Source organism: Dermochelys coriacea, chromosome 5, assembly GCF_009764565.3.
Source record: "Dermochelys coriacea isolate rDerCor1 chromosome 5, rDerCor1.pri.v4, whole genome shotgun sequence".
In the NCBI taxonomy this organism is placed as follows: domain Eukaryota; kingdom Metazoa; phylum Chordata; order Testudines; family Dermochelyidae; genus Dermochelys; species Dermochelys coriacea.
This window is the reverse complement of record NC_050072.1, coordinates 131,492,841-131,517,554: the sequence shown is the minus strand read 5'-3', so window position 1 is coordinate 131,517,554 and position 24,714 is coordinate 131,492,841. Positions and strand designations below refer to the sequence as shown.

The following is a 24,714-nucleotide window of genomic DNA, read 5'->3' as shown; positions in this document are numbered from 1 at the left end:
TTAATAAATAACAGCGGAGGGTGCTGGGTTCTCCCCACGTCACTCGGGGAAGAAAGAAAGCATTAGTGCCCATGCCCTAACCCACTTTCATACTCTCACACGCACGACCCGAGGCTGGCCAAGCCTGGGTGTAACGTCAGAAGAAGAGGGGGACACTTCCCAAACTGCCTTGCAATGCCTTCAACAGCGTTAGCAACATACAACGCTGATCTGCCTCCCCAGGGAACCCCCTGAGGGAGGGAGCCATTGGGTTGTGACAATTCCATTTTTCCCCCTCCCATGACAGTGAGGTTCGTCAGGGGACTAGGAAATGTCTATCTGCCAGTCAAACACCCTACTCCTATTGTGGACCTCTACCTGGTCTTTAAATGCCTTGCAAGATCAGTTTGAACCCATGGCTACCTGCTCACAGCTCCATTTATCAAAGAAAGTGGCATTTCTGATAGCCATCACGTCAGCGCAACAGGTTGGGGAAATAGCGGCCCTTATGGCCTTTCCCTCCTTTTTACAGTATTTTTTAAGGACAAGGACGTGCTATGACCCCATCCAAAATTTTTACCTAAAGTTTCTTCTGAGTTCCATATTAACCAATCCATTCACCTGCCAGTCTTTCACCCAGAATATCATCTAGATAATCAAGGCTTGAATAAAAACTGGGAGTGGATCTGTCATTACACAAAGTAAAACTATTTCCCCTTGTTTATTTCCCCTCCTACTGTTCTTGTAAAGTGCTGGAAATGGCCCACCTTGATTATCACTACAAAAGGTTTCTTCCCCCTGCTCTCCTGCTGGTAATAGCTCACCTTTCCTGATCACTTTTCTTACAGTCTGTATGGTAACACCCATTGTTTCATGTTCTCTGTGTATATAAAATCTCCCCACTATATTTTCCACTGTATGCATCCGATGAAGTGAGCTGTAGCTCACGAAAGCTTATGCGCTAATAAATTTGTTAGTCTCTAAGATGCCACAAGTACTGCTTTTCTTTTTATAGATAATCAAGAAGCATTGTTGCACACCCTTGACATCAGGCCTTCTGTCTGGTTAGAACTAAACCCTTTAGAAAGACCCTCAAATTGTTTGTCTCCCTTACAGATAGATCTCAAAACAGTCTGCAGTCTCTAGTCAAAGACTTTCTAAGTCACTATCTGGCTGCAGTAATTCTTGCTACAAATCTTGTAATATTCAAACACCTTTGAACATAGCTACTCACTCAAGGTCCATTTCCATCTCTGCAGCATTTCTCAAAAACATGCCCATTATTGAAATATGTAAGGCTGCTGCTTGGGTGTCTTTACATATAATTGCCGAACACTACACAGTAGCTCACAACTCTGCTTCTGATACTGTTTGGCTCGGCTGTACTTTCTTCTATGCTAAATTCGATTCTGAAGCGCCCCACCCAACCCTGCCTTAGAGGGAACTGCTTGGTAGTCACCTAGAATGTAGCACCCGTAGGCACACTACTGGAAGAAGAAAAAATGATTATTCATTCTGTGCAGTAACTGAGGTTCTTCAAGATTTGTATCCCTATAAGTGCTCCAGTACCAGCCCTCCTTCCCCTCTACTTTGGAGTTCTCTGCAGTGGAGCTTGGTGATAGAGAAAGAACCGAGGGCGGTTCACCCACCCAGTTCTATGTAACAATGGCACAGGGCACGGGGCTGAGTAGCACGCATCTGTGGGCCAGACAGACACTGCTATGAGAAATCTCCAATCAAAGGTGCAGTGGGCGCTAGCATGCCTCCAGTGGAGCACCGTGGGGGACACATCTTGAAGAACCACAGTTACTATACAGGGTGAGTAACCATTTCCAAAGTATCTTAAATTCCTTAACTTGAGCTGAAGAGAAAAACAGTTTTTCGTAGCATAACACTATTAAAAACAAAGAACTTTATGTATAACTTCTTGAGAAAGTGTCTGGTAATAGATAGTCAGTGTCTAAAATTACATTCTAAAGTATATTTTTCTGTGCTACCAGTTTTGAAATCAAAATTTCCACTCATCTGCAAATATATTTGATTCTGTGTCCTTAAATTTTCTAAATGTGGAAAAAATTAACTTGGAATTAACTGAAAATTAATTCAGAATTAACTGAAAACATTTTTTTAAATAAAACGAGGGGAGCTGAGGTGGCAGTTTTGTAAACAGGTGTAGGAAAAAAAACTAGCAAAACTCTGGTTGGTGTCCTCATCCAGGACAACACGTTTACTCTGAAAAATTGAAGTCTTTTAGAATTATGCTAAAACTTACAACATTCACATGCTTGGCTTACTTGAGGTATCTGTAGGGGTAAAAGTACGTAATTTAATTTTGTTACGTTATGTTTATCATTTTGATTCCCCTCCTTCAGATTCCCAACATTTGAGATTCTCAAACAAGGATTCTTTATCTGTCTTCATCTAGTATCCATGGGACTATCGTACCTTATACATTATCTGTTCATCGAGAAAAGTTAGTTGGTGCAGACTTGGAAAAGATTAAAAGGATTAAAATTTTTCCAGATGCCTCAAAACCTATGCAATTTCAAAGCTTGAAACATTAGGGTTTTGTAACAAGCTGAATTTTTATTTCCTGAAGTTTTCCCAGCTAAATTTTACCTTGGTAAAGGCTTTTAAAGCTAATCATTTTCCAATTACAATGATGTAGAAGCTTTTTGACTCCTCAGTTAATATAAGGAGTACTTGTGGCACCTTAGAGACTAACAAATTTATTAGAGCATAAGCTTTCGTGAGCTACAGCTCACTTCATCGGATGCATTTGGTGGAAAAAACAGAGGAGAGATTTATATACACACACACAGAGAACATGAAACAATGGGTTTATCATACACACTGTAAGGAGAGTGATCACTTAAGATAAGCCATCACCAGCAGCAGGGGGGAGAAAGGAGGAAAACCTTCCATGGTGACAAGCAGGTAGGCTAATTCCAGCAGTTAACAAGAATATCAGAGGAACAGTGGGGGGTGGGGTGGGAGGGAGAAATACCATGGGGAAATAGTTTTACTTTGTGTAATGACTCATCCATTCCCAGTCTCTATTCAAGCCTAAGTTAATTGTATCCAGTTTGCAAATTAATTCCAATTCAGCAGTCTCTCGTTGGAGTCTGTTTTTGAAGCTTTTTTGTTGAAGTATAGCCACTCTTAGGTCTGTGATTGAGTGACCAGAGAGATTGAAGTGTTCTCCAACTGGTTTTTGAATGTTATAATTCTTGACGTCTGATTTGTGTCCATTCATTCTTTTACGTAGAGACTGTCCAGTTTGGCCAATGTACATGGCAGAGGGGCATTGCTGGCACATGATGGCATATATCACATTGGTAGATGCGCAGGTGAACGAGCCTCTGATAGTGTGGCTGATGTGATTAGGCCCTATGATGGTATCCCCTGAATAGATATGTGGACAGAGTATACTCTTAGCCCAGCGGAAGAATCTGTCCTATCTCGGGGCCTCTCCTTTTGCCCCTCCACCCCCACGAACATGATACAGTTCTGTGCTGACCTAGAATCCTATTTTCGACGTCTCAGACTCAAGGAATATTTCCAACACACCTCTGACCAACATATTAACCCACAGAGACCTTCCTGCCAACACTACAAAAAGAAGGATTCTAGGTGGACTCCTCCTGAAGGTCGAAACAGCAGCCTGGATTTCTACATAGACTGCTTCCGCCGACGTGCACGAGCTGAAATTGTGGAAAAGCAGCATCGCTTACCCCATAACCTCAGCCATGCAGAACACAGTGCCATCCACAGCCTCAGAAACAACTCTGACATCATAATCAAAAAGGCTGACAAAGGAGGTGCTGTCGTCATCATGAATAGGTCGGAGTATGAACAAGAGGCTACTAGGCAGCTCTCCAACACCACTTTCTACAAGCCATTACCCTCTGATCCCACTGAGAGTTACCAAAAGAAACTACAGCATTTGCTCAAGAAACTCCCTGAAAAAGCACAAGAACAAATCCGCACAGACACACCCCTGGAGCCAGGACCTGGGGTATTCTATCTGCTACCCAAGATCCATAAACCTGGAAATCCTGGACGCCCCATCATCTCAGGCATTGGCACCCTGACAGCAGGATTGTCTGGCTATGTAGACTCCCTCCTCAGGCCCTTCGTTACCAGCACTCCCAGCTATCTTCGAGACACCACCGATTTCCTGAGGAAACTACAGTCCATTGGTGATCTTCCTAAAAACACCATCCTAGCCACTATGGATGTAGAAGCCCTCTACACCAACATTCCACACAAAGATGGACTACAAGCCGTCAGGAACAGTATCCCCGATACTGTCACGGCTAACCTGGTGGCAGAACTTTGTGACTTTGTCCTGACCCATAACTATTTCACATTTGGTGACAATGTATACCTTCAAATCAGCGGCACTGCGATGGGTACCCGCATGGCCCCACAGTATGCCAACATTTTTATGGCTGACTTAGAACAACGCTTCCTCAGCTCTCGTTCCCTAATGCCCCTACTCTACTTGCGCTACATTGATGACATCTTCATCATCTGGACCCATGGAAAAGAAGCTCTTGAGGAATTCCACCATGATTTCAACAATTTCCATCCCACCATCAACCTCAGCCTGGACCAGTCCACACAAGAGATCCACTTCCTGGACACTACGGTGCTAATAAGCGATGGTCACATAAACACCACCCTATATCGGAAACCTACTGACCGCTATTCCTACCTACATGCCTCTAGCTTTCATCCAGATCATACCACTCGATCCATTGTCTACAGCCAAGCGCTACGATATAACCGCATTTGCTCCAACCCCTCAGACAGAGACAAACACCTACAAGATCTCTATCATGCATTCCTACAACTACAGTACCCACCTGCTGAAGTGAAGAAACAGATTGACAGAGCCAGAAGAGTACCCAGAAGTCACCTACTACAGGACAGGCCCAACAAAGAAAACAACAGAACGCCACTAGCCATCACCTTCAGCCCCCAACTAAAACCCCTCCAACGCATCATCAAGGATCTACAACCTATCCTGAAGGACGAGCCATCGCTCTCTCAGATCTTGGGAGACAGACCAGTCCTTGCTTACAGACAGCCCCCCAATCTGAAGCAAATACTCACCAGCAACCACACACCACACAACAGAACCACTAACCCAGGAACCTATCCTTGCAACAAAGCCCGTTGCCAACTCTGTCCACATATCTATTCAGGGGATACCATCATAGGGCCTAATCACATCAGCCACACCATCAGAGGCTCGTTCACCTGCGCATCTACCAATGTGATATATGCCATCATGTGCCAGCAATGCCCCTCTGCCATGTACATTGGCCAAACTGGACAGTCTCTACGTAAAAGAATGAATGGACACAAATCAGACGTCAAGAATTATAACATTCAAAAACCAGTTGGAGAACACTTCAATCTCTCTGGTCACTCAATCACAGACCTAAGAGTGGCTATACTTCAACAAAAAAGCTTCAAAAACAGACTCCAACGAGAGACTGCTGAATTGGAATTAATTTGCAAACTGGATACAATTAACTTAGGCTTGAATAGAGACTGGGAATGGATGAGTCATTACACAAAGTAAAACTATTTCCCCATGGTATTTCTCCCTCCCACCCCACCCCCCACTGTTCCTCTGATATTCTTGTTAACTGCTGGAATTAGCCTACCTGCTTGTCACCATGGAAGGTTTTCCTCCTTTCTCCCCCCTGCTGCTGGTGATGGCTTATCTTAAGTGATCACTCTCCTTACAGTGTGTATGATAAACCCATTGTTTCATGTTCTCTGTGTGTGTGTATATAAATCTCTCCTCTGTTTTTTCCACCAAATGCATCCGATGAAGTGAGCTGTAGCTCACGAAAGCTTATGCTCTAATAAATTTGTTAGTCTCTAAGGTGCCACAAGTACTCCTTTTCTTTTTGCGAATACAGACTAACACGGCTGCTACTCTGAAATCAGTTAATATATATGCTCTTGACCAGGATGAATTGATTTAAGTCAGTGCAATTTAAATCACCCAGTTTAATCATAATTTAAATCAGTAAGCTGAAAACCTTTATTTAAATAATGTATTCTAATCGTGTTCTGCATTTGTACTTTTTAGTTATTTTCCTAAAGAAAAGTTGATTTTCATTGGTTGTTAGCTATTAAAACATGTTGATTTTCAGTTAACCATAGTGTTTACACTGAGGCCTTTTCTACGCCGCCACTTTACAGTGCTGAACCTTTCTCACTCAGGGGTGTGAAAAACACACCCCTGAGTGATGCAAGTTTCAGTGCTGTAAAGTGGCAGTGTAGACAGTGCACCAGCTCCCAACGCTGGTAGCTACTCCCGTCATGGGTGGGTTTTTTACAGCTCTAGGAGAGCTCTCTCCCAGCATTGGTGCCGCAACTACACAGCCACGTTAAAGCGCTGTCGTGGCTTCTGGGAGCTTCCAGCCTCTGACCCTGCTCCCCGGCTGCAGCGCCGGAGCAGAGCTCAAGGGCTGGCTTAAAATAACTGGCAGTCTGGATCCGGTCCATGGGCTGCAGTTTGCCCACCCTTGGCTTAGCCAGTGACTTCCACAGTTCTATGGTTTTACTTTCTTCAAAAAGTGTCAGCAAAAGTATTGCTTATCATTTTTGTGTTTATTTTAAATGATTTTTAAAAGTTTGGAGTTGTCAATTTCAAATTTAATCTTAAATGGATTTATTTTTAAAATATAAAATCAATTTTTTATGTTTGTCCACCCTGCTATTGAAGTTAATGTTGAAATTGAATTGTATCAGAATTTATTAATTGAATTGCATCTGGAATTTGGATAAATTTGATTTTAGTTTCTGCAGTTAATATTATATAAAAACAGCCAGTTATGCCTAAAGTACTTGAGCCTAATATTTTAATATTCCATTACCGGTTTCCTTGGTGCCTAATATTTTGTTCTTGCTGAAATAATTGTTTTGAATCAAAAATGTCTAACAGTGTAAAATTTAAATCATTACAGCTTTTGATATTTACCTCCATTAGGTGCGTGCATTATTGCGTACTGGAGGTATGGCTCGTGGCTGGGTGCCATCCGTTGCCCAATCTGCAGACAAACGGTAACACTTTATATCATCAAAGACCTGATGGTTCTGATTCCAAATTTAGGCCTGGATTCTGAAAACACGCGCACTCATGCTTACCTCTAAAAATAAGTAAGGGATGGCATAGAGGGAAATTGTGAATGGTAAGACTCTATAAGGGGAAAGGGGAGTGATATAGGCAGGCATGTGAGGGACAGAAGAACTGGTGGTGGGGAGCGTGGAGGGAAAATGTGAGTGGGGCAAGAGTCTGAGTGGGGAAGTGAGAGGGAGACCAGGAGGGGAGAGAGACAGAATAGCAATAAGGTCAGGGAAGGTGAAAGTCTTTTGTCAGATACATACCCACACCCACACACTAAGAGATTGGAAAGGGTTAGCAGAGTGTCTTTCTGAGCAACCAGCAGGGAGGTCTACATTTCTGCATATGCATTTAAGCTTGAATTTTGAACCTGAAATGATCACTTATGTTTTTGGTGGCAAAGGCTCCAAAACAAGAAAGCAAATTTAAAAAAAAAAAAAACACACACTAAAACCTAATCCTTTTTTAAAAATCTCTCAATTTTTGGATGGTCTCAGCTCTCAGCAATCAGGCTGTGAGGGTTCCTGCTGGGAAGAGCAGGGTTGTACTCCAGCTGGAAGGGCTGGAGTGGCTGTTCAGGGACAAAAGAGGACAGTGTGTCCGGATATGGTTGAAAGTGCCGTGGTGTGGTACATGGGGCATCATGAGATGAGATGTCGGATGATCGTAATGATTATCTGCACTGGGAATAATGAATGGTAATGCTCAGAGTGAGTCTCCAGGCCCTAGCCCATTAAGGTTCCCCTTGACTGGAAAGCTGGCCATCTCACACTTCCTATGGGTCCAGCTCTTCGCCTCTGCAGATGAGAGTAGATAAAGTCCTCTGCTGCTCCCCTGCCATCAGCCCTCTCTGGCCTTGGCTATGGCTCTCTGTCTTAGAGGCAACTCCTTCTGCTGTTCCCTAACCTTCAGACCCCTCTAGTCCTGGCTCTGACTTGGAGTCACCAACCAGCTAACCCCTCTTGCTGCTCTCCTGCCTTCAGCCTCCTGGCACTGGCTAACCCCTCCACTGGCTCCCTGATAATTCCTCCCTTGTTCCAGGGTAGACCTACAGAGAGTTCTCTCACCATATCTCTTTCTTCCCCAGGCATCCTCTTTTATAGCTCAAAGGGCGAGTATTACCCTGTACACTCCTCTTTCCAATGGACTAAAGCATCCATATCTAGCCATGGAAAGTGACGAGCTATTTCATCTTAAGCCTGTCATTGATCTGGGACTGAGTGTTGCTCAGCCTGTGCAGTGGAAGAGGGAGTTCATATTTGGGAGGGAGAGGAAGAGAGAGGAAACTGTCCTTTGGCAAGTCGCTGTTTAAAAAAAAAAAAGGGGGGGAGAAGGGCAGGGCAGGTGTTTGCAACTGCTCGATGGATTAGTGGCAGAGTACAAGGTAAGGTTTTAAAGATGAAAAATTGCAAAACAATGTGATACACTTTATTGTAAGGTTCTGCAGTTTATTGCATGAATATCATCGCCACATGTTTAAAATTACAATAGTTTTCTGTATATAGATAAAATGTACACATGCGTATGTATGTCATATTGTGTAGTTTTAGATATTTGTAGCAGAATTAATTCCCCAAACTATATTTTTCTTTAGGAGAATTCTTCATTCATTATTCTTGCAAAAGCCCTGACTTATCCTTTTTTCTTGTCCTGCCCACTTTCTCCAATTTATTCACCTTATCCTCAAAGTTTCCCATTGTACCCACCAGCTTTCCGTTCAAGGGGAACCTTAATGGGCTAGGGCCTGGAGACTCACTCTGAGCATTACCATGATAGCCAGGATCACGGAGGAGGTTGCAGTGGACTCCCCTTAGGCAGGTGCACTTTGGAGGAACAGTGATGGTGAAGGGCCCTCAGCCATGTGCTATAAGTGGATATACGAGCTCAAACTTTGCTGCTTTTATGCTTCAATGCAAGATCATCAGTAATGATGATGGAAGCATTTGTCTGATTTTGGGATAAAAAATTCAAAACCCCGAAGCATCTAAGTGCCTAAGTCACCTCTGAAAATGGGACTTGAGTTCCTAACTCACTTATGCACTTTTGAAAATTTTACCCTTGATGTACTTCAAAGACTGGGTTCTTGTACTTTGTCCTTAGTAAATATTCTTGAAAATAGCTTTCTATATCCTTTTTATAGTATCGTAAAATGTTAATTCTTTAAGACTTGGGAGCTGTATCTAAGTAAATACAGTGCAAGTATTAAACACTTGTTGTTTTTAGGTTAATACTTAGAAGCAAGGCAACATATATCTAAAGTTGTTCCAAGGTTGGTCTACACTAATGAATTGTACTTAAAGTATGAGGTTTAGCACTGAATTACTCCTATTTCATTTATGAATTTGCAATTTCATATTCATGAGAAGTACCAAGCATGAAGTGGCTTCTTGCTGTTGTGCACAGGTAACATTGCTTTTGCCACGCTTTGGTGAAGATCAGCAGGATGCAGCACAAGTGCTTCAGGATGTCAGTGATTACAACCGGAGATTCTCAGGACAGCCCAGATCTGTAAGCAAGGTGGGGGAAGGGGGCGGGCCAATAACCAATGAAAGACTAACGCTGTTTTATAATGTGTGATTTTCTTCCAGGTGTTTATTTTCTGTTCATAATTAATGGGAACTACACCGGTTTTGTTTAGTAAATACAAGTTCCTGCAGCTTAAGCATAGAAACATTTATTTTTAACTACTTGTATAACCTTACATTTCTGTTGTAATGACACTGTACTTACTAAAGCCCTGATTCAGAAGAGCATCCTTTATTCAGGAAGGCTGGTTAAACGTGTACTTAAGCGCTTTCCTGATTCAGGCCCTAAATTATTCATAATTAACAAGTAAAGAAATATGTGGCCTGTAAAGAAAAATATTTCCCTTTTTGCTCCCAGTTTATAAACACCCAGAATTGATCAGGAGAATTTAGCTTTGCTTTCTTCTGTATTGATATAGCTCCCTTTCTTTTGTAAATGTATTTTGAGTTCTGTGCTCCCTTGATTTCCTAATGAGTTGTGTGCCTTCTCTATTTTGTTCTCTAAACTTTTCTCTGAGTGTTATTTCTATAACTGGGTGTCATAATTAGAGTGGTAAGAATTTTAGAATGTACACCTTGCAAGCTACTGTTGTCACATTTGCTAGGCACAGTTCATACACGCAGACTCTGATCCTACAAATGAGATGTGTCCAGGTAGATACCAGTGATTTCAGTGGGGTTCTGCCTGCACATATCTCATTAGTTTTTTTCCTAGGGACCATACCCCAAAGAGTTTACAATCCAAATAGACGACACAGACAATATGAGAGAAAGGAAGTATTATCCCCATTTTACAGGTAAAGAGATTGAAAGCCTGGTCCAAAGGCGATTGAAATTAAGAAACTCCCATTAACTTCAGTGGGTTTTGGATTAGGCCCTCAACAACTTGCCCATGGTCACATAGGAAGTCTGTGGCGGACCCAGGAATTGAACCTAGACATCCTGCCTGTGGATGTTGAACACAGTTGAAAAAGTGCCTTAATCACAAGACTACCCTTACTCTCTAAAGTATTTTTTTAAGCTCAGTCCATGTCTCCTTTAAGCATTGGTTCTCAAACTGGGGGTTGCGACCCGATTATGTGCGGGGTCGCGAGCCCTAACCCCAGCGTGCGGCTACAAGTTGAGAGCCCTAACCCCTGCGCCAGGCTGCGAGCCCCGACTCCGACCCCCCATGGGACTGCGAACCCCGACTCCGACCCCCCTTGGGACTGCGAGCCCTCACTCCGACCCTGGCCAGGAGTGGGACTGCGAGCTCCAGGCAGACGCAGAGCTGCGATCCCTGAGTCCAACCGCCATGCGGGGTTGCGAGTCCTGACCCCAACCAGGAGAGGCGCTGTGAGCCCTGAGCTGGGCATCCAGGATGCTGTGAGCCCCGACCCCTGTACTGGGGTTGTCAGGCGAAGCCCAGCCATGCTGAGGGTTATCAGCCGGGAGCTCCGCCGGACACAAGGTTGTTAACCCCCCAGCTCTGCCACACACATCCCTGCCTGTCAGCCCCGAACCTCGCCACCCGCTGTGAGGCCGGCCAGGTGCTTGGTTGTGAGCCACCATCAGCACCATGTGCCAACCTCAGAGCCCCAAGCTCCTCCAGCCCAGCTCCACCTCCACCTCCAGCACTGCTCCACCTCCAAAGAAAGGGTGCCAAATAGAAGTATGCCCAGGGCACCATTTTTCCTATTGCTGGCCTGGCACTGAGACAACATTAGAGGGCTTGATTCACAGCTGAACGAGTACTTTATTAATTAACAGTCGGACACACAAGTGCAAACTTTCTCCTGAAAATAATGGCCCCTTGTACTGCTGAAACCACTAAAAAACAGGTCTTCCATTGGATTTTCCCAGTATCATCACCTCTGGGATTGAAAAGCCGCAATGTGTCATTGGCTGTGAGGTTTTGTCTGCTGAATCAATGAAACCATGCTAACGGCAGCGACATCTTGCAACTAGACATCCTGAGCATAAAAATCGAAGCATGGAATTTTTTCAAATGCAGAGAAGCAGCAACAAAGGCAGCCCAGCCTGGTGCTGATGGACGTTTCCGATAGCAAACGTCTTCCGCTGTGAAGGCCTCTTACGCTGTGTCATTACGAGCTGCCCCTACTCAAGTGCCGTGTGCAGCAGGCGAGGTGCTTATTTGGCCAGCGGGCAAGGAGACTGGCACTCATGGTTCGCAAGGATACTGCCAAAAACCGGAATACCTCTCCCTGCCTAATGACACTGTGAAACGCAGATGATGTGAGATGTCTGAAGATGTCAAAAAACAAGTTGTGCATGAAATTAAACGTTCTGCTTTCAGTATGTTCAGCCTGCAACTTGATGAAACCACTGATGTTACTCGCTGCGCGCAACTGGTCGCATCCATACGGTGTGTTAGTGCCGAGGATGTTAAGGATGGGTTCTTAGTCTGTGAACAACTTGAAACAACCCCAACAGCACAGGCCATTTTCAGTAAGGTGAACGCCTTTTTCGAAAGCAATGCATTGAATGGAAAAACCTTTGTGGTATCTGTACCGATGGAGTTCCAGCAATAATGGGTGCACAGTCTGGCTTTCGGCAGAAGGTAAAGTGTGTCTCACCTAATGTGATTGTCACTCATTGTGGAATCCATCGTCAAGTCCTCGCTGCAAAGACATTGCTAATATGCCTTAATGCCGTGGTGGATGTTGTTATATGAGCAGTGAAGTACATTAAAGCTCATGCTCTGAATAGTCGTCTCTTTTGAGAGCTCTGCAATGAAATGGGTGGTGAATATGAAGTTCTGCTTTTCCACACAAGTCCGATGGCTTTCTAGGGGACGCACATTAAAGCGCGTTTTTATACTTCACGAAGAGATGGCAAAGTTTTTCCTGTGAAAACAGAAACGAGCTGAACAAAATGTTCAGTGACAAGAAATGGCTTCTCTGCTTGGCATACCTAGTTGATACCTTTGGTACCCTTAATGATCTCAATCTGTCAATTCAACATCAATAGACCTGACTAATAAAATCAAAGCCTTCCAGATAAAGTTGGATCTGTGGTGCAGGAAGCTGGACACAGGCAGATACGGCATGTTTCCGACCCCTTCCTTGTTCAGCGAGGAGGAGGAAGTTAACATGGATAGTGCTCTCAAGTCAGTGATCAGTAAACATTTGAGAGCCCTTCATGAAGCGTTCTCACACTACTTCCCAACGCTACCAGAAGCACTTCATTCCCTGGTGAAGAACCCTTTCGGTGTGACAGCTGAGCAGTTACCTACTGACAATATTCACACACAGGAACAGTTTGTCAACATGATCAATGATGATGACATGAAAGCAAAATTCGCACAGCTGCCTCCAAACCGGTTCTGGTGCTCAGTTGCAAGTGAATACCCACTGGTGTCTGAAATGGCCCAGAGAGCCTTCCTGCCATTTCCCACTACCTACAAATGCAAGAGTGGATTCTCCAGCCTTCTCACAGTAAAGACAAAATCTCGAAACCGACTTAATGTGAAGGATGACATCAGATGCGCCCTTTCTAAAACAACACCAAGAATAAAACTTCATGTGTCAAATAAACAGCATCATCTATCTCACTGATTTTTGGCTGCTTCAGATCATTAATTGCTGTCAAGTATTAAAATAAAATTCTAGTTAAAAATAACTTTTCCACTTGCATTTAATTTGATAAAAATGTGTTTTAGTCTTTATTTAAAAGCAGTGAGAAAAGGTAAATTCATTTTAAGCAATAGGGTTTAAATTTAGTATTTAACATAGTGTTAAATATCAAAAATGTGTTTTTAATTTCTAAGGGGGGTCGCACTCAGAGGCTTGGTGTTCGAAAGGGGTCACCAATACAAAAAGTTTGAGAACCACTGCCTTTTAGTCTTCTATTCTGTGGCTCTGTCTACTTTGGGAAAGGAGCCATTTTTGAAACAGTGCTCAAATTAAAAAATGGCTCCCACTGAACCATGGCTAATTAGTGTGGATGAAGCCACAGAATAAAAGATAAGAAGGCGCCATGGCTGGGTTTATTTTGTTTTCTAATCTTAAAGCTTGGACAGTCCCCTGAAAAGCCTCATTTAGCCACAGCTTATATATTGCATTATTCTTTTTCAGAGAAAATGTAATCCGTTGCAGCTTGATTATGGTGTCTCATAGGGATCCCCAGATTTCTTCCATATTCTTAGATTTTCCATACTTTTTTCCATTGCATCCTACTCACTCGATTAACATTTTGCTTTCCTGAAATCTGTTTTTGTTTATTTACCTTTTCTTAAATATATACCGCTGCATTCTGTGAATCTTCTCTTTGCTATAATGAATTCAAGCCCCTTTCTTTATTGTATTGAACCAATATAACTTGTGATCATTGGTTCCAAACTTCTCTACCATTGTTATATCCTTAATCAATTACTACTTATCAGTAAGAAATGGATCCAGAATAGTTTCTCCACTGCTTGCTCTTGCTACGTGGTGAATCGTAAGTTGTCTTCTGTGTCAATTAAGATGCTAGTTTTCCTGTGTTTCTTATCCAATAGGTGTCTTGGCAGTTAGAATCTTTCATGAATTCATTATACTGTGGTTTCAAGTTCCAGGTCTAGAAACTTTCAGTCTTGTGACTTAATGGATTCCAAAACTGGTGAATGTGGTAATATCAATGCTGTGCTTTTAAAAAAAAAAAAAAAATCCCATTTAGGAAGTATTTATTTTGGCATTTTGTATGATGCTACAAAAGATTAATTATTTCTATTTTGTTTGTTCATAGATTATGGAAAGAATTATGGATTTACCCACTTTACTGCGGCATGCTTTCAGGGAGATGTTTACTGTGGGGGGCCTTTTCTGGATGTTCCGTATCAGAATAGTCCTCTGCCTGCTAGGAGCTCTGCTCTATCTAGTTTCACCTCTGGATTTTCTTCCTGAAGCCCTCTTTGGAATTCTGGGATTTTTAGATGATTTCTTTGTCATCTTTCTGCTGCTGATATACATCTCTATCATGTACCGAGAAGTGATAACGCAGAGACTGAATAGATAATGAGTGGAAACAATCATGATACAGAAGTTTGTGTGGAATGCTGAACAAAGGGAACCATGACAGTATGACATAGTAAAGCACCTGTATAAACTTTTAGTTTTTGCAATTAAATAGCTTGTAGTAAATTACTTTGTGCAAATGTGAGGGGTTAAAATGTGGTGATGCTTAACTGGAATCTTTAATTTGTGTGTTACATATGCTTAAATATTGAAGAGGTTAGATTTATGATGTAATACATTACCTACATCAGCTTACTCCCAATGAGCAATTGTATGTAATGCAAGATAATGCTAGTTATAAAACACCTCTTCATGTGTAGTTTGTGAAAGGGAAGTTCTATTTATGTGATGTCAGGACTTCAAACAAAAAAGAATTCAGATTAGCTTGCCGCATTAAGACACTTCAATATATAGCTTATCAAATTGCTTAATGTCTCACTGTGGTGGGTTAAAGTATTTTTAAATAACAATAGTTTTTCATATCTGTCTATGCAAGAAGAAAGCCAAAGACAGCATTACAGTTGACGCAGTGAATTTTACTGCTGTACACAATTCATATTGCACAAAGAGAAGAAAAAACACTTCAGTGTTGCTTTAACTGCACGATGTATAATATGCATTTCCAACAATTTTTCCTTTCAGTTTTGGTGGGGAAAAAGGCTTTCCATGAGGGTCAAGATGAAGAAACCAGGAATAGTCAACACTTTGGTGACTGGCACTGATTAATCTTTTTTCACATAGGTTTTGTGTACGTTAGCAGTACAGTATTTGAACATCGGGTAAGTTGCACTGTTGTAAGCCCTACTTTATATCCCCCTGCAACACATTTAAACTGGGGGTTTGCATCCATGCAGCTACATCAAAGCAATTTACCACTGCAAAAAAACCTGTAGGTTTTTAGTAGCAATTTGTTTAAAAGTGGGAATCCAAAGTGTATGTCATAACAGGATAGTTTTTACACTTAAAATTTTACCTGAATATGGATGGTAATTAATAAAGTAATTAAAGTATTTAGGTGAAACCAGTAACTTTATTCTTTCTCACAAGTTTGTACCAATAAGTTAAAAAAACAAAACAGTAACTTGGGGCCATAGAAATCTGATGAAAAATTAAAAATCTGTAAAATTTTTTTTTTTACCCCAAATGTTTGGAATTTGTGGGTAGTTTTAACACCAGATACCACAAGCTACAAGGAGAATGATTTGAAAATATTTTCATTTTATGAAATCAGTGCTGCTAGGAAACTCAAAATCCACAAGCCATTCTGTGGGAATTCAGTACTTCCTAGCTGGAGGAAAGAAATATTTTTGAAGCAAAATAGCAAACATTCTAACTTTCTGAATACTTGAAAATAAAATTAATAGAATAAGCAATCCTTCGTATGGTTACATAATGTGGGTTGGGACATATTTTGAAACGGCCTCCATTTTCTGATCATGCAAATATATGTGCATACAAGTTTGAGTGCTTATACATGTGTAGGAAGATGATGGTATTTTTTCATTGAATGCTTTTGGTTAATGGGTATTGCAGAGTCTGTCAGTTTTGTGTTGTATCAGTGCTTAAAGTGCACATCACTGGTTTTGCCTTTTATAAATATAAGGCGGAGTGGTTGTTGGGTTTTTTTTGTTTTGTTTTTGTTTTTGAAAATTTGCCCTTGAATATCCAAAGTCATGTTATGATTTAAGTGGATTGTTGAACCTTTCTTCACACGTATCTTCTATTTGAGATGGGCGAAAAGAGAAAACGGAGGAGATAAAAAAAAAATTAAAGAAAAAGACCTGGCAGTAAGTGTATGCTATTGGCTTTGGCTGCCTTTAATGTTTTTTAGCACCTTAGCTTTACCCTTACTTTTGTCAACACTAATGTACGATGACAACTTGTTGGCTACCTCAGTTAAATGTCAACATGCCAATACTATGTGAATCTTGCTTGATATTCAAGGAACTTAAATCCTGCCTGATATATGCACATTTAAGATGACGAAGTAAGGTATTATGGAGAGTCAGGTGCACAAATCTGCGCATTGCTGCTGTAGACAGAGCTCTCCAAGAGGTCCCACCTGCTCCTTTAGATGGTGGCAATATTGAAAAGATGATTATAGGACTGAAATTTATCCTCGTACATCTTTTGGGACTTGGCCATAGAATCATAGAATCATAGAATATCAGGGTTGGAAGGGACCCCAGAAGGTCATCTAGTCCAACCCCCTGCTCAAAGCAGGACCAAGTCCCAGTTAAATCATCCTAGCCAGGGCTTTGTCAAGCCTGACCTTAAAAACCTCTAAGGAAGGAGATTCTACCACCTCCCTAGGTAACGCATTCCAGTGTTTCACCACCCTCTTAGTGAAAAAGTTTTTCCTAATATCCAATCTAAACCTCCCCCATTGCAACTTGAGACCATTACTCCTCGTTCTGTCATCTGCTACCATTGAGAACAGTCTAGAGCCATCCTCTTTGAAACCCCCTTTCAGGTAGTTGAAAGCAGCTATCAAATCCCCCCTCATTCTTCTCTTCTGCAGACTAAACAATCCCAGCTCCCTCAGCCTCTCCTCATAAGTCATGTGCTCTAGACCCCTAATCATTTTTGTTGCCCTTCGCTGTACTCTTTCCAATTTATCCACATCCTTCTTGTAGTGTGGGGCCCAAAACTGGACACAGTACTCCAGATGAGGCCTCACCAGTGTCGAATAGAGGGGAACGATCACGTCCCTCGATCTGCTCGCTATGCCCCTACTTATACATCCCAAAATGCCATTGGCCTTCTTGGCAACAAGGGCACACTGCTGACTCATATCCAGCTTCTCGTCCACTGTCACCCCTAGGTCCTTTTCCGCAGAACTGCTGCCGAGCCATTCGGTCCCTAGTCTGTAGCGGTGCATTGGATTCTTCCATCCTAAGTGCAGGACCCTGCACTTATCCTTATTGAACCTCATTAGATTTCTTTTGGCCCAATCTTCCAATTTGTCTAGGTCCTTCTGTATCCTATCCCTCCCCTCCAGCGTATCTACCACTCCTCCCAGTTTAGTATCATCCGCAAATTTGCTGAGAGTGCAATCCACACCATCCTCCAGATCATTTATGAAGATATTGAACAAACGGGCCCCAGGACCGACCCCTGGGGCACTCCACTTGACACCGGCTGCCAACTAGACATGGAGCCATTGATCACTACCCGTTGAGCCCGACAATCTAGCCAGCTTTCTACCCACCTTATAGTGCATTCATCCGGCCCATACTTCCTTAACTTGCTGACAAGAATGCTGTGGGAGACCGTGTCAAAAGCTTTGCTAAAGTCAAGAAACAATACATCCACTGCTTTCCCTTCATCCACAGAACCAGTAATCTCATCATAAAAGGCGATTAGATTAGTCAGGCATGACCTTCCCTTGGTGAATCCATGCTGACTGTTCCTGATCACTTTCCTCTCCTCTAAGTGCTTCAGGATTGATTCTTTGAGGACCTGCTCCATGATTTTTCCAGGGACTGAGGTGAGGCTGACCGGCCTGTAGTTCCCAGGATCCTCCTTCTTCCCTTTTTTAAAGATGGGCACTACATTAGCCTTTTTCCAGTCATCCGGGACTTCCCCCGTTCGCCACGAGTTTTCAAAGATAATGGCCAAGGGCTCTGCAATCACAGCCGCCAATTCCCTCAGCACTCTCGGATGCAATTCGTCCGGCCCCATGGACTTGTGCACGTCCAGCTTTTCTAAATAGTCCCTAACCACCTCTATCTCTACAGAGGGCTGGCCATCTCTTCCCCATTTTGTGATGCCCAGCACAGCAGTCTGGGAGCTGACCTTGTTAGTGAAAACAGAGGCAAAAAAAGCATTGAGTACATTAGCTTTTTTCACATCCTCTGTCACTAGCTTGCCTCCCTCATTCAGTAAGGGGCCCACACTTTCCTTGGCTTTCTTCTTGTTGCCAACATACCTGAAGAAACCCTTCTTGTTACTCTTGACATCTCTTGCTAGCTGCAGCTCCAGGTGCGATTTGGCCCTCCTGATATCTTTCCTACATGCCCGAGCAATATTTTTATACTCTTCCCTGGTCATATGTCCAACCTTCCACTTCTTGTAAGCTTCTTTTTTATGTTTAAGATCCGCTAGGATTTCACCATTAAGCCAAGCTGGTCGCCTGCCATATTTACTATTCTTTCGACTCATCGGGATGGTTTGTCCCTGTAACCTCAACAGGGATTCCTTGAAATACAGCCAGCTCTCCTGGACTCCCTTCCCTTTCATGTTAGTCCCCCAGGGGATCCTGGCCATCTGTTCCCTGAGGGAGTCAAAGTCTGCTTTCCTGAAGTCCAGGGTCCGTATCCTGCTGCTTACCTTTCTTCCCTGCGTCAGGATCCTGAACTCAACCAACTCATGGTCACTGCCTCCCAGATTCCCATCCACTTTTGCTTCCCCCACTAATTCTACCCGGTTTGTGAGCAGCAGGTCAAGAAAAGCGCTCCCCCTAGTTGGCTCCCCTAGCACTTGCACCAGGAAATTGTCCCCTACGCTTTCCAAAAACTTCCTGGATTGTCTATGCACCGCTGTATTGCTCTCCCAGCAGATATCAGGAAAATTAAAGTCACCCATGAGAATCAGGGCATGCGATCTAGTAGCTTCCGTGAGTTGCCGGAAGAAAGCCTCATCCACCTCATCCCCCTGGTCCGGTGGTCTATAGCAGACTCCCACCATGACATCACTCTTGTTGCACACACTTCTAAACTTAATCCAGAGACACTCAGGTTTTTCCACAGTTTCGTACCGGAGCTCTGAGCAGTCATACTGCTCCCTTACATACAGTGCTACTCCCCCACCTTTTCTGCCCTGCCTGTCCTTCCTGAACAGTTTATAACCATCCATGACTGTACTCCAGTCATGTGAGTTATCCCACCAAGTCTCTGTTATTCCAATCACGTCATAATTCCTTGACATCACCAGGACCTCCAGTTCTCCCTGCTTGTTTCCAAGGCTTTGTGCATTTGTATATAAGCACTTGAGATAACCTGTTGATCGCCCCTCATTCCCAGTATGAGGCAGGAGCCCTCCCCTCACAGACATTCCTGCCTGTGCTTCCTCCCGGTATCCCGCTTTCCCACTTACCTCAGGGCTTTGGTCTCCTTCCCCCGGTGAACCTAGTTTAAAGCCCTCCTGAGTCCTGTGGTCACAAATAACTTCCTCTTCACTTCCCGAGAGAACGGTACAAACTAGTCATTTTGGTAAGGGGAGTCCTTTCCTAAACTTGATATCCCATTTATCTGTTTCTTCCACAGATGTGTTCACATTTTTGCCCTTGCCACTCTTTACACCTGGAATGACCTCCCTCCTCTGATCAACAAGGCACTCCCTGAATCTCCTCATTCAAAGCCCTCCTAAGACCTACTTCTGCCATGATGCCTATGCAAAATTAGGCAACTGAGGAGTCTGTTCATAAACACTCCCTTTAGTATGTGAGCTCATGCACAAGCTGTCACTGAGTATGTGCATAATCTTACTGATATTACTGTTTCTTCCCCTGCCCCTTCCTTTCTATCTTGCCAGGCCATGCCTAATTTTAAGCTCTCGGGGGCCAAGGATCCTGTCATCTTTCTGAGTGAGAGGCACTCAGCTCACCTTCGGGTGCTGATAACAATAATTCTGGCTTTGATTCAGCAAAGCACTTAAGGATGTGTGTATAAGTGCTTAGCTGAATTGGGGCTGCCTATCCTACCTGTAAAAACTAGGCCAATTGATGATATTCTAAACCTATCATATGTTTTAGTAGGTACATTTTAAATATGTAGTATGACAGTTTTCAGTGCTCTGTATGGTTAAGGAGGCGAGTGCTGTGCTCAACTCAGTTATACAGGAGCGGAGGATGCGGCCAGGTATGCTGAATTTGCTCATTTACTTTGCATCCATGCATTCCTGCATAGATACCTTCCTTGTCCGGGAGAAGATTCTTCACCAAACCACCGATTATCAGTCTTTATGGAAGAAATGACTGGATCATGCGGCCCTTATTTCAGATGATTCTGTTGTGTGGCAATGTGTGTATATAGAAGCATATGTATTTTTCATGCACTCAGCGCTGCAGTATCTGAGCACCTATATGGATGCTTCTGTAATTCTGCACAGTAAATATAAATTGCACTTACAAAACAATGCTCGACGATCCTCCTCCTTTGACTAGATGCAGACCTGTGTTCCACTTAGGTGCGGTGCACCAGAACCAGAGACTTTTGCCTAGCAGTCCTAGTAGAGGGGCGGCACTTATGGCAATGGCCCCTCCCCTGGCGATATAAGGTGGTGCCAACCTGAGCCCCCTCAGTTCCTTCTCACCACCAGTTGCTGGAGTCTTTGCTCCACTCCCTCTGTCTGTACCTTTGGGGGTAGGATGGTCCACTTTTACAATGCTTGGGACTCAATTGCCTACTATCAGATCGCGCTACACAATCCAGTTCCCCTCCATGCCCTGTTCTCACCTCCCTTCCCTGTCCCTCCTCGGGGAGCCATCTCACAAGACGCTGCTCACCAAGCTGGTCAGCTCTCAATGGTAGAGGAAGTTCCCCAAGAACACTGAGGTCATGGCTTTGACTCCTGGTACCTCCTGATTCCGAAATCCCAGGGCAGGATGAGACCCATTCTCAACCTTTGTGGCCTCAACAAATTCATCAAGTATATGAGATTCTGCATTGTCGCTCTATCTGCAATCCTCCCCACACAGTCTCAGAATAACTGGTTCGCTTCTCTGGACCTTCAGGACGCTTACTTTTAGGTGGTGATTCTGCTGGGCCACAGGAAGTTTCTGCATTTTGTGGTAGGAGAATGCCACTTTCAGGATACAGTTCTCCTGTTCGGCCTCTCTTCTGCCCACTGATCTTACCAAATGCATGGCGATGGTCTTGGCATATCTCAGGAAGATGGGAATCCACACCTTCCTGTACCCCGATGACTGGTTGCTGAAGGGTGGCTCCGGAGAGGAGGTTCTTGACCACATCAACATATCATTGCGTTTGCTCGACCATCTGGGACTCATTTTAAATACTGCAAAGTCAACCTTGGCTCCCACTCCAAAAATCGAGTCCATTGGGGCCCAGTTAGATTCCATGAGGTTGAGGGCATTCCCGATGACCGGCTTTGAGGCAGTTCAACAGATGTGCCTCAGTCTGCAATCTCAGCCCTCCATGACAGTCTGCGTGTGCCTGAGCCTTTAGGGCCACATGTCCGCTTGCACGCAGGTGGTCCACTTTGCCAGGTTGAGCCTTCTCCCTCTTCAAATGTAGTTCAGAACAGCTTACCACCCTGAATTCTCTGGACAGGTTGGTTCGCCTTTCTTCACCAGTCCTAGATTCCTTGTGTTAGTGGGAGTCCCCACACAGTGTGTGTCAAGGAATCCTCTTCACTCAGCCCTCTCCGACCAAGTCAGTGGTTACTGACGCTTCCCTTCTGGGTTGGAGTATGCATCTGGACTTGTTGAGGGTGCAGGGCCTGTGATTTGAACAGGAAGCCTCACTCCATATCAATGTGTTGGAACTGCAGGCCATCCTGTCATGCTTTCCAACACTGCATCAAGGCACTCAGTGTTTCACATACTCACCAACAATACCACCATGATGTACTATGTGAACAAGCAAGGAGGGGCGCATTCTAGGTTATTCTGCCTGGAGGTGATAAACCTATGGCAATTTTGTATCGAAGAAGACATCACCCCATAGCCATCCATGTACTGGGCATGCAAAATCGTCTCATGGACCATCTCAGCAGAGTTTTCTCCCGGAGCCACAAGTGGTCCCTGAAGGGGAGTGTTCTCTGGGTTGTCTTTGCAACATGGGGCATTCCTGCAATTAACCTGTTTGCGATGAGGGAGAACACGAAATGTCAACTATTCTGCTCTTGAGGGGGCCTAGCTCCCTCTCCAACACCTTCCACTGCACCTGGCGGTTGACTCTTCTATATGTCTGTCCACCTATTCCGGTCATTCCACGAGTCATCCTCAAGCTCAAAGCGGATCGAGCCAAGTTCATCCTCATTACTCCTGTGAAACAATGCTGTTCTCAGATCTCCTTGCTCTGTCAATTCAACCTCCCATTTCAATTCCTCTCCATCCTGACCTGCTCATGCAGAGCCACAACCAAACCCTCCATCCTGCAATCAGTTCCCTGCACCTCACAGCATGGCTGCTGCCTGGCTAAATGAAGAGGAAGAGTGATGCTCAGAGGCTGTCCAACGAGTCGTACTCAGCAGTAAGAAGTCCTCCACTAGGATCATTTGCTTAACAAAATGGAAGAGGTTCTCGATCTGGTTCTTGGCCCACGGGACCTAACCAACAGAGGCTTCCATCCAGGACATCTTGGAGTACCTGCAACATCTTCAGAAATCGGGTCTTGTGCTCAGTTCACTGAGAGTGCATTTGACAGCGATATCAGCATTCCATCCCCTGATTCAAGGGAAGTCAATTTTTCCCAGTGCCTTGGTGATAAGATTTCTGAAGGGGTATCTCCCCTTACATCCTCCGGTCTGAGAACTGGTTCCCTGGTGGGACCTAAACATGGTTCTGACAGCTCTGAGGGGCCCTCCATTTGAACCCCTTGTGTCCTGTGTGCTGCCTCTCCTGTCTCAGAAAACAGCGTTCCTGATAGCCATCATTTCAGCAAGAAGGGTGTGTGAGTTGCAGGCTCTAATGGCTGAGCTGCCTTACACTGAGTTCTCCAAAGACAAGGTAACACTGTGAGCACACCCAAAGTTTTTATTCAAAGTGATCTCTCTGGTTTATCTAAATCAGGTGGTGTATTTACCTATGTTTTTTCCCTAAACTGCACTCTTCCCTGGAAGAACAGTGCCTCCACACTCTGGATGTCTGGTGATGTCTAGCCTTTTTCTAAACAGGACTAAACCTTTGCATGCTTCGCCTCACCTGTTCAGGTCCTATGGGCCGCATGAAGGGGCAATAGTCTCTCCACAGACCATCTCTATATGGGCAATACCCTGTGTCAAGACTGCTTATGAGGTAGCTTGGGTTACACCTCCCCAGCAGATACGGGCTCACTCCACAAGAGCACAAGTGACTTCAGTAGTGTTCCTCAGGGACATTTCCCTACTGGATATTTGCAGGGCAGCCATGTGGTCATCCATACCTACGTTTAGGGACCATTGTGCTCTTATCGCATCTTCTGGAGTGGATGCAGGCCTTGGGAAGATGGTCCTGCAGTCCCTATTGCAGAAGACTCTGAGCCCCACCTCCGGATTGGGGTACTGCTCGTGAGTCACCTACATGGAATATACGTGACTCGAAGAAGAAATGGGTTACTGACTGTAACTGTGGTTCCTTGAGATGTGATGCAGACATGTATTTCACAGCCCACCTCCCTCAGCATCAAAGTCTCCTCTCAGGGGCTTTCAGTGCAAAGGAACTGAGGGGGGTCAAGGCGCCATCACCTCATATAGCCAGGGGAGGGGCCACAGCCATGAAGCACAAGCACCATCTCTCTACAGGCAATGCTCGGCAAGTCTCCAGTTCCAACACACTGGGCACGCACCCCTAAGTGGAATACTTGTCTACATCTCATCTCGAGATGTAGCTTTTCTCAGAACCACCAGTAGCCCATCAGTAGATGGGAGTCTTTTTGTGAAGGACTCCAGCATGAACAGAGCCTTCACCCCCAAAGAAAGGGATGCACTGTTAGCATTATTTGTAGGGGGTTTTCTCCCAAAGAGTCCTGAGCCCATGTAGCCTAGATAAAAATTTGAAAGACTGACAGCAGCAAAGCGCCAATGGAAAAAATGACACGCCCTGAAAGATTTTCATAGCTTTCCAATAAGCCATGAACGTTAACAAGGGGGAACAGTCAAAACAGTATGTCTTAGCTCCCATAAAATATCCTGCAGCACCCTTAGGCCTCACAATGACCCTTATCACAAGTACTGTTTAGAATTGCCTGTTGCCAAGTTGGTTGTGATTTGCAGCATTGTCATTGGTAACAAAGGACGGGGCTAGAAGTTGAGATAAGAATATTGCCAAAGGTCTCCCAACAGCTGTTTGGGGCTAGGGTCTGCATGCTACACAAGATAAAAGCCTCTAAAGCAAAAA

The 24,714-nt window shown here is 44.0% G+C and overlaps 1 protein-coding gene across 9 annotated transcripts in view; it reads left to right on the top strand.

The window, feature by feature from the left end:
* RNF170 (ring finger protein 170) overlaps positions 1-16,423 on the top strand; it is a 49,252-nt gene extending 32,829 nt beyond the window's left edge. For all 9 annotated transcript variants that reach the window (XM_038401147.2, XM_043514607.1, XM_043514608.1 and 6 more), the window contains 3 exons: positions 6,998-7,071; positions 9,536-9,640; positions 14,383-16,423. In XM_038401147.2, the coding sequence (XP_038257075.1) occupies positions 6,998-7,071; positions 9,536-9,640; positions 14,383-14,652 (449 nt within the window). In that variant the 3' untranslated portion in view covers positions 14,653-16,423. The remainder of the gene's footprint in view (positions 1-6,997; positions 7,072-9,535; positions 9,641-14,382) is intronic.
* The last annotated feature ends 8,291 nt before the right edge of the window (positions 16,424-24,714 follow it).